The 18,182-nt window shown below is 44.3% G+C and overlaps 1 protein-coding gene across 1 annotated transcript in view; it reads left to right on the forward strand.

Annotated features, from left to right (window-relative positions):
• LOC126253336 (proton-coupled amino acid transporter-like protein pathetic) overlaps window positions 1-18,182 on the forward strand; it is a 114,324-nt gene that overhangs the window by 52,898 nt on the left and 43,244 nt on the right. The window contains exons 4-5 of the mRNA XM_049954601.1: window positions 4,348-4,498; window positions 10,993-11,114. Coding sequence (XP_049810558.1) covers window positions 4,348-4,498; window positions 10,993-11,114 — 273 coding nt within the window. The remainder of the gene's footprint in view (window positions 1-4,347; window positions 4,499-10,992; window positions 11,115-18,182) is intronic.

An 18,182-nucleotide genomic window follows, 5' to 3' on the forward strand; every position in this document is an offset into this window, starting at 1 on the left:
TAACCGCAGCCATGGTCTCGGAGCTGATACAGCCATGGTCTCGGAGCTGATAGTCCCTGCTGCTGCAAACGTCGTCGAACTGTTCGTGCAGATGGTTGTTGTCTTGCAAACGTCCCCATCTGTTGACTCAGGGATCGAGACGTGGCTGCACGATCCGTTACAGCCATGCGGATAAGATGCTTGTCATCTCGACTGCTAGTCATACGAGGCCGTTGCGAGCCAGCTCGGTGATCCGTATTACCCTCCCGAACCCACAGATTCCATATTCTGCTAACAGTCAATGGATCTCGACCAACTTGAGCAGCTATGTCACGATACGATAAACCGCAACGGCGATAGGCTACAATCCGACCTTTATCAAAGTCGGAAACGTGATGGTACGCATTTCTCCTCCTTACACGAGGCATCACAACAACGTTTCACCAGACAACGCCGGTCAACTGCTGTTTGTGTATGAGAAATCGGTTGGAAACTTTCATCATGTCAGCCCGTTGTAGGTGTCGCCACCTGCGCCAACCTTGTGTGAATGATCTGAAAAGCTAATCATTTACATATCACAGCATCTTCTTCCTATCGATTAAATTTCACATTTGTAGCACGTCATCTTCGTGGTGTAGCAATTTTAATGGCCAGTTGTATAAATGAATGCAGAGTGTGATGACCTCAACCGACATGAAAAATAATTATCAAAATCTGAACTGTGAAGTCATCCAAAATTCTAGTTGGAATAACACACTCTTTGTTATACTTCTCAACTGGTCACGATCCCACTTTGTTTATGAACTGAAAACTCTAATATTCACGAGAAACTGCTCTGAAATTAACCTGATCCGAAAAATTGTGTATATATTCTCTGAAACTTCAAAGACATCTAAGACAATATATGAAAGGAATTAGAACAAGTGACAAAATTTCGTGAATCACACACAATACTGTTAATAATTGCATGAACACTGGGTGGGGGGGATTCACCATACATCTCTTAATACTACGACTCGTAGCAATACAATATCAAAAACTTTTATTACTGGGTAAACAGCTCCTACGTGATTTGACAGCTGACATTTATAATTCACTCTCACGTCAGGAAATGCACCAATACGGGAATAGCAGCTTTTACGTTATTGGTCAGAACGCAAGCACTTATGGCGGTCGCCGTAATTTTCGCGCGTCGCCATATTTCGCGACAAAATACTCTTATTAGTCACTGTCATATATCTAGTCTCTTAACAATACATAAAACTACATAAAATAACTACAATAATTTTGACATGCAAGGAGAATTAGTTCTAATGAGACGAAGAAGTTTATATTTACTGGTGTTTCAACAAAGACTACCAGGCAACTTTTAATTCAATAATTGTAATTTTATTTTCGTTAGCAGAAAGCAAACATAAACTAAACAAAGAATTTATTTGAATAGAGTCTGCAATTCTTATACTATTAATAGAGAAAGAAAGTTTCTAGGTCAGGGGATAGCGTTCGGCGAAATCTCTTAACTTTTTGTTGCATACGAAGCGTTGCGTTGGGCAGCACGATGTCGGCGGGTTACGATGATGAGAGCAGGATACAGACAGTTCCAGTGGTTAATATTCTCCGGCGAAACGCAAATAAAGTTCCCGCACAGCTGTATCATTAATCCCGTGGTGATTAACAAACCACAAGACGCCAGTATACGATGGTTGTTGACATGTCTTCCCTTTCAAAATACATTACGTAGACATCGCTCGTTTTTACACTTTATGCACTGTCCGTGACGCTATCGTACATAATTACACAGTTGGTCACATTCATATAGTCTTAGCCATAAATACACTGTTCATAGAATTGTTCTTGTGTGTGAAGCACACCGTAAACAATGTCCACTCCGTTCACGCATTTCAAACTTCGACGCCACTGAAAGTCATTTATATTGCACAGTTAATTAAAGTCTTCACTTTCAGGGCTTGATAGAATGTGATAGACAACAGTTCCACCACCCAAAACCAATATCAGCAAAGTTCATTCGCATAAAAGCACTGTTCGTGTCGGCCACGACAAAGTATTGTTAGCGGCACTTTCACAGTCCGGTTTATTTGCTCTTAAAGTTCGCTGGCGATGGCAGTACATACCGCAGTGGTAAAGAGAATTAACAATCTGATAGTTCGGTATCACTGTCCATACAATTACGTATGCTTTCATAAAACACAGTACTATTTTTCCGCGCACGCTTCACAGACACACCATCCACCATCCCCTCTACTACACAGCAACCTTTCGACTATCGATATCACTACCGCTGTCCCCTGTCTATAGATGTTATATCGATATCGTAAATTACATAAATCTTTATAAATGTTATTGACTGCATTTTTCACAATTAATAAGATTCCAAAAGAGATCTTTGAAAACTGTACCACAGGTACAAAGCAAGAAACATATTTATCTATTGGCAAACGAAATAATCACAATTACATCTTAACATTTAAAAACCACAGTAAAATGTTACATAATCGCACTTAGAAATGCCCATATGAGCAAAAGAAAAAGAACAGAAATCTAAAGAAAATCACGAAAAAAAATTTTGTATGCGTAATTAGCAATGCCTTCCCAAGAGGCGAGTATACAGGGTCATTAAGCTGTCCCTGCTGATGTTTTATGTAACCAGCAATGCTATTCTTGTTTTCGAAAACGACGCGTGAGATTTGGTATTCTCTCGCTCTCTACGCGCATACTATTTGTCCCACAGAAGAAACTGAAAGGACGTTTTGTAGGAAATGAAATGTAGTTAAATTCTGTACTGGGATATATTTTCGTTGGAGGACACGATTTCGAGTTATTCAAGAAAAACATGACTAGTCGAAGTATTACCTATATTCGAGCTTTTTTTTAAATCTCTGTTGATTTGGCTATAACGCCACCAGCATTTCGTTAACCTTATTAATTTAAACGTTCGCTTGAGGATAATAAAAGAAAAATGACTTTTGTAAACGTTACGCTAAAAGTAATTACGTTGACAATTCGATTCAAACTTAACTCTTACAAAGAAAGTGGTTTCGTAATCAGAGGACCTGATGAATAAATCGATGTAACTCTTTATTGTATGGCGTTGAAATTCACAAAATTGTTAAATAAAATCCACACAAACGCCAATATTACATTTATAAGCGCTTAAGTAAGCCACTGGTCCAATAGGAACAGTCAATAAAGACCACAAAAGTTCGAACGTGGGAAACAATTCGTACGGTCACAAATTTTTGTACAGTGTTTGCAGGGAGTGCCATAAACAAAGTAATAGAAATCCTAGAATGAAATTTTCACTCTACAGCGGAGTGCGCGCTGATATGAAACTTCGTGGCACATTAAAGCTGTGTGGAAGGGGCGTGAGTCGTGCTTGGCTAGCTCAGTCGGTTGAGCACTTGCCAGCGGAAGGCAAAGGTCCAAGTTCGAGTCTCGGCCTGGCCCACAGTTTTAATCTCACAGGAAGTTTCAATAGAAATCCTGTCCGATGGGTGCTGAGACTGGGAGTGTGGGTGCGTTTGACCGTCATTTTTATAAGTTTTCTTAAGTAACTACAGAACTACGGCCTCTAGCGAAAACGTATCTCAGTAGAAAATCAAGCTGCATTAAATTTCCTACAAATTGGTCCTTTTCATTTTTTCTGTATGACTAATTGTTTGAGCGTAGCGAGCGAGAGAATTTCAAAAGTTCGCGCGTTGCTTCGAAGGCCACGTATGTCATTGCAGGTTGCACAAAACGACATCAGTAGGGGCAGCTGAATCAACCTCAATCTCTCTCGAAGTTTGTATTGTATTTGTTGAGTTTTGGAGGGGGCTTGCGTTTACATGTAAAATCTTCCTCTGGTCACTAAGTTGATCACGCTGGACCACCTGTGCTGGCAGTGACGCTGCAGTGTGAACTCCATTCGAGATGTCACGTTATGGACAAATGCTCACGGTGAGACACAGCCACACTCATCGCGATCCTATTTTCCTATTAGCCTAATGGTGCTTTATCTCGAAAATAGTGTCTTTGGAGACTTGTTTCCATTCAAAATTACAGTAACTGCGTCTCCGCTAGCCGGCCGGTGTGGCCATGCGGTTCTAGGCGCTTCAGTCTGGAACCGCGTGACCGCTACGGTCGCAGGTTCGAATCCTGCCTCGGGCATGGATGTGTGTGATGTCCTTGGGTTAGTTAGGTTTAAGCAGTTCTAAGTTCTTGGGGACTGATGTCCACAGATGTTAAGTCCCATAGTGCTCAGAGCCATTTGAACCATTTGAACCGTCTCCGCTACACGAATAGAGTTCCTAATGTAAACTGTTGTTATGTTATTATTACGCCCCAGTCAGTGATTACCTTTGGTGGCAGGGACGTGGGTGCGCTGATGCACCTCCTCAAGTGCAGCCTCGGCACGGGAATCCTGGCGATGCCGATGGCCTTCCGGAGCGCGGGGCTGGCCGTGGGGCTCGTGGGCACCGCCCTGGTGGGCTACATCTGCACACACTGCGTCCACATTCTGGTGAGTAGCCGCGTGAAATTCGTACCTGGGAGACAACTTTGGATGTTCGTGTGCCCTTTATTGTATGATATCTCGCTCGGTCAAATAAGGAAAGAATGTCCACGTTAATGCGTGAACGAGGGACGTCAGCTGATGAAATATATGAGAAAAAGTACCACCATAGCTGTATCTTGAGAATGTCTTTATTCTGTCACACGAATTGTTTTAGCGGCACATTTCCGCCATCCTCAGGCGCCACTACTGCCAACAGAGTATTTTATTTCCTTGGCGCAGTTACTATGGGATGCTTGTTACTAACACATGGGGCTAGCTTTCATCAGGAGTCTACACTCCACACCGTGTTGTCCCCAATGGCAGAGGAGAAAGTTGGTGATTGGAATTTCGTGAGAAGATTCCTCTGCAAGAAAAAACGCCTTACTTTTAATGATGTCCATCCTAAATCCTGTATCATGTCACTTACACTCTCTCCCCTATTACGCGATAATACAAAACTTGTTGCCCTTCTTTTAACTTTTTCGATGTTCTCCGTCAGTCCTATCTGGTAAGGATGCCACACGGTGCCAGCTTTCGACAGGAGTCCACACTCGACACCACGTTGTCTCCAATTGCAGAGGACAAAGTTGGTGGTTGGAATTTCGTGTGAAGATTCCTCCGCAAGAAAAAACGCCTTACTTTTAATGATGTCCATCCTAAATCATGTATCATGTCACTTACACTCTCTCCCCTATTACGCGATAATACAAAACTTGTTGCCCTTCTTTTAACTTTTTCCATGTTCTCCGTCAGTCCTATCTGGTAAGGATGCCACACGGTGCCAGCTTTCGTCAGGAGTCTACACTCGACACCACGTTGTCTCCAATTGCAGAGGAGAAAGATGGTGATTGGAATTTAGTGAGAAGATTCCTCCGCAAGAAAAAACGCCGTACATTTTATGATGTCCATGCTAAATCCTGTATCATGTCACTTACACTCTCTCCCCTATTTCGCGATAATACAAAACTTGTTGCCCTTCTTTTAACTTTTTTGATGCACTCCGTCAATCCAATCTGGTAAGGATTGCTCACGGTGCTAGCTTTCGTCGGGAGTCTACACTCGACACCACGTTGTCTCCAATTGCAGAGGACAAAGTTGGTGATTGGAATTTCGTGAGAAGATTCCTCCGCAAGAAAAAACGCCTTACTTTTAATGATGTCCATCCTAAATCCTGTATCATGTCACTTACACTCTCTCCCCTATTACGCGATAATACAAAACTTGTCGCTTTTCTTTTAACTTTTTCGATATGCTTCGTGAGTCCTATCTGGTACGGATGCCACACCGCACAGCAGTAGTCTAAAAGAGGACGGACAAGCGTAGTGTAGGCAGTCTCCTTAGTAGATCTGTTACAATTTCTAAGGGTCCTGCTAATAAAAGGCAGTCTGCCGTTAGCCTTCCGCACAACATTTTCTATGCGTTTCTTCCAATTTAAGTCCTTCGTTATTGTAATTTCTGGTTATTTAGTTGAATTTACGGCCTTTAGATTTGATAATGTCTAACCGAAACTTAACGGATTCTTTTTAGCACTCATGTGGATGACCTCACACTTTTCATTAGTTAAAGTAACTGACAATTTTAGGACCATGCTGATATCTTTCCTAAATTGTTTTGATCTTATGATGATTTTACTAGTCGATAAACGACAGCATCATCTGCAAACAACCTGAGACGGCTGCTCCGATTGTCTCCCAAATCGTTTACATAGATAAGGAACAGCAAAGGGCCTATAACACTACCTGGGGGAACGCAAGAAATTGCTTCTGTTTTACTCGACGACTTTCTGGCAATTGCTATGAAATGTGATCTCTCTGACAGGAAATCACGTAACTCAAATAATGGTTCAAATGGCTCTGAGCACTATGCGACTTAACTTCTGAGGTTATCAGTCGCCTAGAACTTAGAACTAATTAAACCTAACTAACCTAAGGACATCACACACATCCATGCCCGAGGCAGGATTCGAACCTGCTACCTTAGCGGTCGCTCGGCTCCAGACTGTAGCGCCCAGAACCGCACGGCTACTCCGGCCGGCATCACGTAACTGAGACGATATTCAGTAAGCACGCAATATCACTAGAGGCTGCTTGTATGGTACAGTGTCAAAAGCCTTCCGGAAATCCAGAAATAAAGAATCCTTTTGAAATCCGTTGTCAATAGAACTCAACACTTAGTGCGAGTAAAGAGCTAGTTGTCTTTCACGAGAACCATGTGTGTTGACTGTGTGTCAATAGACCGTTTCCTTCGAGGTAATTCATAATGTTCTAACACGATGTATGTTCCCACGTGCCATTCACGGGTGGAACAAGAAATGGGAAAGCAACAGGGGTGCATAAAGTACGCCACACACCGCAAGGCGGCTTGAGAAGTAAGGATGTGGATGATGTAGATGTATGGTATACAACTGCTGTGAAGGAAGATGTAACGAGACAGCAACTACTGCACAGTGACTGTAATACAAAGCATAGGAGTACAGACAGATGCTGGAGGAAGTCTAGCTGTTTGGAGGGGATCGTGTGGCAACGAGGTACGGCTGTGTCGCCATTCAGTAGCCTGGCCAGTGAGACCGTTACGTTGCGTGGTTTACGGCCGTGGCCGGGATCTCGATACTGCACCGCCGCCGAGGACCGAGGGCTCGATACCCATCCTGCTTCCTGGACGTGGGCCTGGAGCATCGTTCTACCCTGTTGTATTGTAGTATATGAATCTACACCCAGTCTCATAAATTATGGATAATGCCGATACATGGTGAAACATCGATCTGGTGAGCGGTTTGCGGGCTTAAATCACCTCGGGGTATGAATATGCGGTGCATTTGACCTGCGGTCGTCGCACGGTGGCGCTGGCAGCAGTCCACATACGCAGAGGTGTGTTGGTGCATGTCAGAGTGCGGTGCAGCGAGTAAGTGTGTAGACGTTTTCAGATGTGCTAATGGTGACTGTGTGTTAAAAATGGCTCAAAGAACACATATTGATGACGTTATGAGGGGTAGAATACTAGGGCGACTGGAGTCTGGTCAAACACAGCAGGTCGTAGCACGGGCCCTCCGTGTGCCACAACAATTCCAGCAGACAGGAAACGTGTCTAGGCGCTACAGTACGGAACTTCCACTGTGTACAACACCACAATAAAACCGATATCTCACAATCAGCGCCCGCAGACGGCCACGGAGTACTGCAGGTAGCCTTGCTCGGGACCTTACCGCAGTCACTGGAACAGTTGTCTCCAGACACACAGCATGCCGTGGACTGAACAGACATGGTTTATTCGCCTGGAGACCTGCAAGGTGCATTCCATTGACCCCTGGTCACAGGGGAGCCCGTACAGCCTGGTGACAAGAACACAGTACATGGTCATTGGGACAGTGGTCCCAGGTTATGTTCATGCTCGAGTCCAGGTATAGTCTGAACAGTGATTTTCGCCGGATTTTCATCTGGCGTGAACCAGGAACCAAATAACAACCCCTTAATGTCCTTCAAACGGGCCTGTATGGAGGCCGTGGTTTGATGCTGTGGGGTGGTATTATGATTGGTGCACGTACACTCCTGCATGTCTTCGACAGAGGAACTGTAACAGGTCAGGTGTACTGGGACGTCATTTTGCACCAGTATGTCCGCCTTTTCAGGCGTCCAGTGGGTCCCACCTTCCTCCTGACGGATGATAACGCACGGCCCCACTGACTGCCATCGTGGAGGAGTACCTTGAAACAGAAGATGGAATGGCGAATGGAGTGGCCTGCCTGTTCTCCAGACCTAAACCCCATCGAGCACGTCTCGGATGCTCTCGGTCGACGTATCGCTGCACGTCTTCAAACCCCTAGGATACTTCAGGAGCTCCGACCGGCATTGGTGCAGGAATGGGAGGCTATACCCCAGCCGCTGCTCGACCACTTGATCCAGAGTATGCCAACCCGCCGTGCAACCTGTGTACGTGTGCATGGTGATCATAACCCATATTGATGTCGGGGCACATGCGCAGGAAACAGTGGCGTTTTGTAGCACATTTGTTTCGGGACGGTTTTCTCAACTTATCACCAATGCCGTAGACTTACAGATCTGTGTCGTGTGTGTTCCCTATACGCCTATGCTATTAGCGCCAGTTTTGTGTAGTGCTACGTTGTGTGGCGCCACATTCTGCAGTTATCCTGAATTTATGGCCGGCCGAAGTGGCCGTGAGGTTAACGGCACTGCAGTCTGGAACCGCAAGACCGCTACGGTCGCAGGTTCGAATCCTGCCTCGGGCATGGATGTTTGTGATGTCCTTAGGTTAGTTAGGTTTAACTAGTTCTAAGTTCTAGGGGACTAATGACCTCAGCAGTTGAGTCCCTTAGTGCTCAGAGCCATTTGAACCTGAATTTATGAGCATGAGTGTAGTTGGGGACATTTTTGAATATGTCCCTGCTCCAACTCGCACGTTTGGGTGACGGGGTCGGAACGGCCAACCCGACAAGGTGTAACGCGGCCGTCGGAATTTTACTGTTTAATTATCCTGCTTAATCAAGTCAACGTCATGACACCAGGAAAATACTGCAAACATAGAGTTATGGAATCTTACTTTTCCGTGTTTGAGGCCTTTTTGAAATCAGAATTTAAAAAAATAAGAGTAATGTCCATCTCGTCACACAGGGCGATGAATTTCTTCTTCCTTTGTTGATATATTGCCACTGCGATTACGACAGTCCGTGCTATTCTTGCAGATGTCACGTTTTCACATCACTGAATTGCCAGCCAGTACTATTCCTCAACACTTTTACAATAAGCAAAGTCATTGCCTATCCGGTGTAGTTCTCTCACAGACATTATAACAATGTTTTCATACATTTGTTTCTCTCACTACGAAGTCTATTTCGTTACTGTTCAACTTTAAATAACATGCATCCCCAAAATAATAAACTTTGCAACTACAAATGGTTCAAATGGCTCTGAGCACTATGGGACTTAACTTCTGAGGTCATCAGTCCCCTAGAACTTAGAACTAGTTAAACCTAACTAACATAAGGACATCACACACATCCATGCCCGCGGCAGGATTCTAACCTGCGACCTTAGCGGTCGCGTGGTTCCAGACTGTAGCGCCTAGAACCGCTCGGCCACCCCGGCCGCCGTCTGCAACTACAACTTTACTCACAAAGAAAAGGAAAACATTTACACAAGCACTTACGTAGCCCTCCATACCCATTCCGCAATGCAGGAGATGACACGCCGAATGGACGACGTCCCTTGGTCCCTCAATGTCTGCACGAGAAGCTGCTATGTATATGAAATGCTCGTGATTACTTAATTAGAATTTGATAGATGAAAGGCAGAAAAATATATTATATATTACTGTGTATGTGTGTGTGTGTGTGTGTGTGTGTGTGTGTTTGTGTGTGTATTTTAAACGTGTATTGTAGTACAGCATTTACTGTGCTATTACAAAGCCTACACCTGCTCCCGTACCTTCCGATGGGGTCGACGCTACCTGACGCTACAGATACCATTACAAACAAGTTCTTCCCTCTGAACTTAAGATACCTTTCCAATTTGACACGCTGTTATCACTAATAACCAAAGTGTTTTCCAGCCAAACCTTGTCAAAAAGGCTTTCTTTCAATACTCAGTGTGGAAACAACATCTAAGAAGGCTCTCGTCGCCATAGTCTGTTAACATGACGGTTTTCTGGGTATGGTATTGCGCCATATTGTAAAACCAGAGTGTCAGGCACCGTTCCTATGGAATTCTTCTGCGACCACTGTAACCATACCCGAAAAGTTGTTTCATCAGCCATAGTTGTAAGTATTTTATTACTTTAATATTTTAAAAATCAACTGAAGAGCTACATTTCTACTGACGCCAGCCTACCGTCGACCTCAAGTGCGATGGAATGAAACTACATTGTTGTTGTAAACCGATGCATTCCCGTCATTGTTGTTGTGGTCCACAGCCGAAAGACTGGTTTGATGCAGCTCTTCACGCTACTCCATGCGAGCCTCTTCATCTGCGAGAAACTACTGCAACCTGCTTACTGTGTACATCTTTCGGTCTGTCTCTAAATTTTTTTCTATTTTTACCCTCCCGCCCCCCCCGCCCCCCCTACACACACACTTCTTTCCAATACCAAATTGACGGTTTGTGTCCTGTGAACTGATCCGTTCTTTTAGTCAAGTTATGCCACAAATTTATTTTCTCCCCAACTGTCTCATTAGTTGCACAATCTACCCGTATAATGCTTAGGGTTCTTGAATAACACCACATTCCAAAGCTTCTATTTCCTTCTTGTCTAAACTACGTATAGCCCACGTTTCGTTTCCATCCAAAGCTACAATCTAGACACCATCAGAAAAGACTTCCAAATAGTTAAATATGTATTCGGTGTTAACTAATTGATGTTCTTCAGAAACGCTTTTCCCACCATTTCCCTTGCCATAAAGTACAATAGAGGGAGGAAATACTGTTGGCGTAACTCAGCGTGTTGCTGTGCAGGTGGATTGCTCGCAGCGGCTGTGCCGGCGGCTGAAGGAGCCTTCAATGGACTACCCGACTACGGCGTCCGCAGCCTTCACCTCGGGGCCGGAGCGGCTGCGGTCCCTCGCGCCGGTAGCCAGGTATGCCGCCAGCACCGACTGGTTCCATAATACAGTAGTTAGCATTCCCTCATTTAAGCTGCTGTCTGACTAGTAGGACTGACGACATTTTTTAACATAATTGGAATTCGATTTATCGATATTCAAAGAGATATCATTACCGGTGGCCATCGACATATCGAGAGAAAGTATCGACATGTCGACGTATCGACGAGAAAAGTATCGACGACAGGCATATAAAAATATCGGCTGCACCTTGTAAATACAGTACCGGTTTTAGAACTGTATATTTACGTATTGATTCAGTATTAGATAGTCTGTAACTCAACAAGCTAGCAGCCTGTTTATCTCCCTTAGAGCAAGAACTGAAAGGGAAACGATGTACGTTCATGCTTGGCTATAACCACTTCGCTAACTATGGTAACTGCTTGTGAGTCTCACAGTAAAAGGTGTCCGATCGGTCCGTCGTTCAGTTTCGTCACATATCGGATTTGCCCGGAACACTCCATGTCGACTTCCCTGTCTTTTCATTTCTGTAAACGCGCCGATTACGTCCTACTTACGCGACCACCGCAAATAACAGTCTTGTCGTTTATATTTTCGTTCGTCAGTTTCAGAAACTGTTTTTGAAGAACGCCGATGTGAAGAAATAGCACACTAGTTCCGTTAAAAATTATTTTCTTAACGCAACTGATGTTCTATTTCTTCACGTCGGAAATCTTGTTATTCCATTCACACCGGCACCATCCAGTGCAATCGGACTTCTTCCTTTTGCCACCTATAATTGCTTCACACAGTCAAAGAGAAAGACTGGACGTGATGGGAGCTCAAAAAGTAGTAAGACACAGTGAAAGTTAAATTATGTTCTACTACAATTTCAAAAGAACAATTTCAAATATTTACCGGAAATCGCGAAAGAAATATAAGATAAAAACGTCGGCACTAGATGTTGCCTTTTCGATATCTACATATCGACATGGAGTGAAAGGTATCGTCGGTAATTATCGACATTTACTGGGAATCATAACAATGTAGAAATATTTTATCAACAGCCTACTGCCTAGTGCCAAAACCAGAGCTCTGCACAGTTGCTACTTACGCAGTGTTTTAAAATTTACACTTACACAGTGTTCCCCGTTCGGCGCTCGGAAGCAAGGAAGGAATATTTGGTTTAACGTCCCCTCGATGTCGAGATCATTAGAGACTAACCACGTGTCCGGATTGTGCCAAGGATGTGGAAGGAAATCGGCCCTGACCCTTCAGAGCTGGCATTTACCTGGAGCGATTTAGGGAAATTACGGAAAACCTAGATCTGGATGGTTGGCACGGGTTCGAACCGTCGTCCTCCCGAATGCGTGTCCTCGGCGCTCGGGCACCGCACAGTCACGCCTACTGCTGCGGTTCCCCAGGGCTTGAACTAGACAAGCAGTGTCAAACTGAGCACAAGCCACACCTCAGCTGTCACCAAAAATACGTCACATTCGAGCCGCATGTGGCAGTTCACTCCGTACCAGAGTACCGCCAGAGCGCGCCGAAGTTACACTACTGGCCATTACCATTGCTACACCAAGAAGAAATGCAAATCATAAACGGGTATTCATTGGACAAATATATTATACTAGAACTGACATGTGATTACATTTTCACGCAATTTGGGTGCATAGATCCTGAGACATCAGTACCCAGAACAACCACCTCTGGCCGAATTAACGGCCTTGATACTCCTAGGCATTGAGTCAAACAGAGTTTGGATGGCGTGTACAGGTACAGCTGCTCATGCAGCTTCAACACGATAGAACAGTTCATCAAGAGTAGTCACTGGCGTACTGTGATGAGCCAGTTGCTCGGCCATCATTGACCAGACGTCTTCAGTTGGTGACAGATTTGGAGAATGTGCTGGCCAGGGCAGCAGCCGAACATTTTCTGTATCCAGAAAGGTCCGTACAGGACATGCAACATGCGGTAGTGCATTATCCTGCTGAAATGTAGGGTTTCACTGGGATCAAATGAAGGGTAGAGCCACGGGTCGTAACACATCTAAAATGTAACGTCCACTGTACAAAGTGTCGTCAATGCGAACAAGAGGTGACCGAGACTTATAACCAATGTCACCCCATACCATCACGCCGGGTGATACGTCAGTATGGCGATGACGAATACACGCTTCCAATGTGCGTTCACCGCGATGTCACCAAACACGGATGCGACCATCATGATGCTGTAAACAGAACCTGGATTCATCCGAAAAAATGACGTTTTGCCATTCGTGCACCCAGGTTCGTCGTTGAGTACACCATCGCAGGCGCTCTTGTCTGTGATGCAGCGTCAAGGGTAACCGCAACCATGGTATCCGAGCTGATAGTCCATGTTGCTGCAAACGTCGTCGTACTGTTCGTGCAGATGGATGTTGTATTGCAAATGCCCCCATCTGTTGACTCAGGGATCGAGACGTGGCTGCACGATCTGTTACAGCCATGCGGATAAGATGCCTGTCATCTCGACTGCTAGTGATACGAGGCCGTTGGGATCCAGCACGGCGTTCCGTATTACCCTCCTGATTCCACCGATTCCATATTCTGCTAACACGCATTGGATCTCGACCAACGCTAGCAGCTATATCGCGATACGATAAACCGCGATAGGCTACAATCCGACCTTTATCAATGTCGGAAACGTGATGGTACGCATTTCTACTCCTTACACGAGGCATCACAACAACGTTTCACCAGGCAACGCCGGTCAACTGCTGTCTGTGTATGAGAAATCGGTTGGAAACTTTCCTCATGTCAGCACGTTGTATGTGTCGCCACCGGCGCCAACCTTGTGTGATGGCTCTGAAAAACTAATCATTTGCATATCACAGCATCTTCTTCCTGCCGGTTAAATTTCGCGTCTGTAGCACATCATCTTCGTGATGTAGCAGTAGTGTATAAACGCCACACATAAGAGTAAGTTAAAATAACAGTGGTTGCATCTGACGGCAACAGTTATTTACCCCGCAATGACAAATCAATGCCTTTGTCTAGGGATAGCGTGTGTGTTTGGTAATCAAAACGACCTCGTTCCGCGTCCGAATGCCTCATCTGCTTCAATTTTGAATAAAATTCATCAGCAGTGGCGGCCGAAGACTTCCGGCAAAAGAGGTCAGCTTCATTCTGCCAACAGCCTTGTCAAAGAGGGCCAAGAAACCAATGGGGGTGGGAAAGCGTCCACAATATGTGGAAGAATCAGCTCTGATCAACGACATGAGGATGCAGAACACAATGCATTAAAGACACATGACGTGTATCCATAGGACATGTGGTCTGTAAGTGAAAAAGTGTCCTGGTGATCTCTCCATTGGCAAAAGATTCCGGACTAGTCCCCCATACGGATATCTGGGAATGGACTGCCAAGGAGGAGGTGACTGTGAGAAAAAGATTGAATTACTAGCGACAGGGTAACATTCTACGTGTCGGGGCGTGGAATGTGAGAAGTTTGAATGTGGTTTGGAAGCTTGAAAATCTTAAAAGGGTAACGCAAAGTCTCAATCTAGATGTAAGCGTCAGTGACGTGAAATGGAAAGAAGACAAGGAAAGCTGATCAGACGACTAGAGTAATACCAGCATCAGCAGAAAATGGTTTAACGGAGCTAGGATTCGTTATGAATAGGACATTGCACAAAAGCGTGTAATCAGAATAATAATTGTAGCTCGCCAAATATCACCTTACAGGAGCCCGCGATATTCACAGTATCTTCGCAATACATATATTCACTTGTGATTTTTGTCATTAATAAATAAACAGGAACTGCAGGGAAGCTAAGGCGACATGGCTACGTGAAAAATGTAAAGAAATCTAAAAAAAAAGTGATTATAGGAAGGACTGACTCAGCACACAGAAAAGTCAAAACAATTTTCAATGAAATTTAAAACGAGAGCGGTGACATCAAGAGTGCAATGTGACATCCAGTGTTAAATGTAGAGGAGACATCGGATAGATAGGAGAATAGTGTACATTGTGAGTTTTCAAGCGGAGGAGACCACATCTGATGACATGATCGAAGAAGAATAGGTAAGAGAAATGTCATCCAGTATTAGAATCAGAATTTAGTAGATCTCTGAGAGACTTAAGATCAAATAAGGCAGAAGGGATGGATAACGTTCCATCGGAATTTCTAAGATCATTGGGAGAAATAGCATGAAAAAAATTATTCTCGTTGATGTTTATATATGAGACTGGCAATGTAGCATCATAATTTCTGAAAAATATCATCCATGCAATTCCGAAGACTGCAAGAGCTGACAAATGCGAGGTTTATGGACCATCACAATAACAGCTCATGCGTCCAGGTAGCTGACAAGAACAATCTACAGGAGAATGGAAAGGGAAACTGAGGACCTGTTCGATGACGATCAGCTTTGGGTTAGGAAAGATAAAGGTACCAGAGACAAAATTCTGACGTTACGGTGGGTAATGGAAACAAGACTAAAGAAAGGTCAAGACATGTTCACAGCATTTGTCGACCTGGAAAAAGAGTTCGACTATGTAAAATGGTGCAAGGTGTTCGAAATCCTGAGAAAAATCTGGGTAAGTTACAGGGAGACACGGGTAATAAACAAGATGTATAAGAAGCAAGAGCCGCGCGGTTTGCGGCGTCCTGTCACGGACTGCGGTGCCCCTCCCGCCGGAGGTTCGAGTCCTCCCTCGGGCATGGGTGTGTGTGTTGTACTTAGAATAAGTTAGTTTAATGAGTGTGTAAGTCTAGGGACGGATGACCTAAGCAGTTTGGTCCCTTAGCAATTCACACACATTTTGAACAAGAAGCAAGAGGGAACAATAAGAGTGGAAGATGAAGAACAATTTGCAAGATTAAAAAGGGTGTAAGATAGGTTTGTAGTCGTTCGCCCCTACTGTTCAGTCTACACATCAAAGAAGCATTGGCGGAAATAGAATGAAGGTTCAAAAGTGGAATTAAAATTCGAAGTGAAAAAATATCAATGATAAGATTCGGTAATGACATTGACATCGTCAGTGAAAGCGAAGAAGGATTACAAGGTCTGTTGGACGGAATGAGTAGTATAATGTGTACAGAATTTGAAGTAAGAGTTTACTGAAGAAAGACGAAAGCAGCAGCAGCAGACATGAGAACAGTGAGGAATTTAACATCAGGGTTGGTAATGACGAAGTAGAAGAAATTAAGGAATCTTGCTACCTAGGGAGCGAAACAACACATAAAAAAGCAATTCCTGACCAAGAGAAGTCTGTTAGCAATCAAACATAGGCCTTAACTTTAGGACGAAATTTCTGAGAACGTACAATTGGAGCACAGCATCGCGGCATGAGACATGGACTCTGAGAAAACGGGAACAGAAGAAAATCTAAGAATCTGAGATGTGGCGATGCAGAAAAATATTGTAAATTAGGTTGAATCTTAAGATAAGGGATGATGAGGTTCTCCAGAGAATCGATGAGGTAAGGAGTATGCGGAAAACACTGACAAGAAGAAGGGACAAGATGATGGGACATGTTTTGACGTTAAGGAACAACTTTCATGGTACTAGAGGGAGTTGTGGAAGTTAAAAGCAACAGAGGAAGACAGAAATTGGGACACATCTAGCAAAAAATTGAGGACATAGGTTGATAGTGCTACTCTGAGATTAAAAGTTCTTCACAGGAGAGGAATCTGTGGCGGACCATATCAAGCCCCTGATGACCCCTCCCCCCCCCCCCCACCCGAAAAAAAATTGAAGTAAAAATAAAAATAAATCAAGTCCTGGTAAATCTAGCGCAAGTGTAATAAAGCTGAGTTGAAATTTGCAAGAAGCAGTACTGTTAACGGAAGCCTAATTAACAAAAAGGAAAAAAAAATCAAGGAAAGGTACCGAATCGATTGGGACGACTTACAACATCCTCATAATAAAAATCTTAAAACAGGACATACTCACTGAGCAAGATTAGACCACCAGTGTCACTCAAATATTTTCTCTTCATCCAGTTCTGAAAGCATTGTATTGAGTGAAGCCCTGTATGGAAGTGATACATGGACGATAAACAGTTTAGACAAGAAAAGAATAGAAGATTTTGAGACGTGGTGGCACAGAAGATTGCTGAAGACTAGATGTGTAGGTCACGTAACTAATGAGGTACTGAATAGAATTGGGGAGAAGAGGAATTTGTGGCACAACTTGACTAGAAGAAGGGATCGGTTGGTAGGACACGTCCTGTGGCATCAAGGGATCACCAATTTAGTGCTGGAGGGAAGCATTGGGGGTAAAAATCGTAGACGCAGACCAAGATATGAATGCAGTAAGCAGATTCAGAAGGATGTAGGTTGCAGTAGTTACTCGGAGACGAAGAGGCGTGCACAGGATAGACTAGCGTGGAGAGCTGCATCAAACCAGTCTCTGGACTGAAGACCACAACAACAACAAACAATTTAACATGAAATAATAAATAATGAAGTCTTTTCAAGTCTGTCTTGACCAGTAACAAGCAAGAAGGAAAAAAAAATAACTGTAATTCGGTGGGGAGAGAAGTCCAGCAAAAAACACTAAATACAGTGAATTGTGTGTTAAAGTCTGCTCCCGGCACAAGAGCTCAGAACCAATGTTCTGGAACGTGCTCACCAAGTACCGTTCATTTTGATTGAACAGGGGCTGTCAACTAGTATACCAATCTTTCTTTGGCAGTGGCCCGCGACCTGATGATGCCTTCGCTCCATCTATAGCTGTTCCCTTCGCCTCCAGTCCTCATGCTCGCATAGGCACAGGTGCCATCGTGCAACCGGCCACGATCTGCTCTGGAGGCGCCCACCAGGCTTCGTCCACTTAGAGTGGAGTCCGCGCTCTTGTTGTTGGCTGCACCCTTCCTTCTTGACTGCCTGGCAAAACTCCACCACGCGAGCCTGGTACGCCTGTAAAAGTCTGGGAAGTTGCTGTGTACGTCTTCTCGGACGCCACCCACGAAGCTATTGCTGGGTAACAGTCGAAGAATATAACCACGCACAACTTCGGTAAGAGCTGACACGCCTCAGTGCAAATGTGAAGGGGTTGCGAAGTGCTCGATCCACAGCATGGCGATCCATCCTTGTGGTGGTCAGGCCTGGTC

This window comes from Schistocerca nitens, chromosome 4, assembly GCF_023898315.1.
Source record: "Schistocerca nitens isolate TAMUIC-IGC-003100 chromosome 4, iqSchNite1.1, whole genome shotgun sequence".
Taxonomy (NCBI): domain Eukaryota; kingdom Metazoa; phylum Arthropoda; class Insecta; order Orthoptera; family Acrididae; genus Schistocerca; species Schistocerca nitens.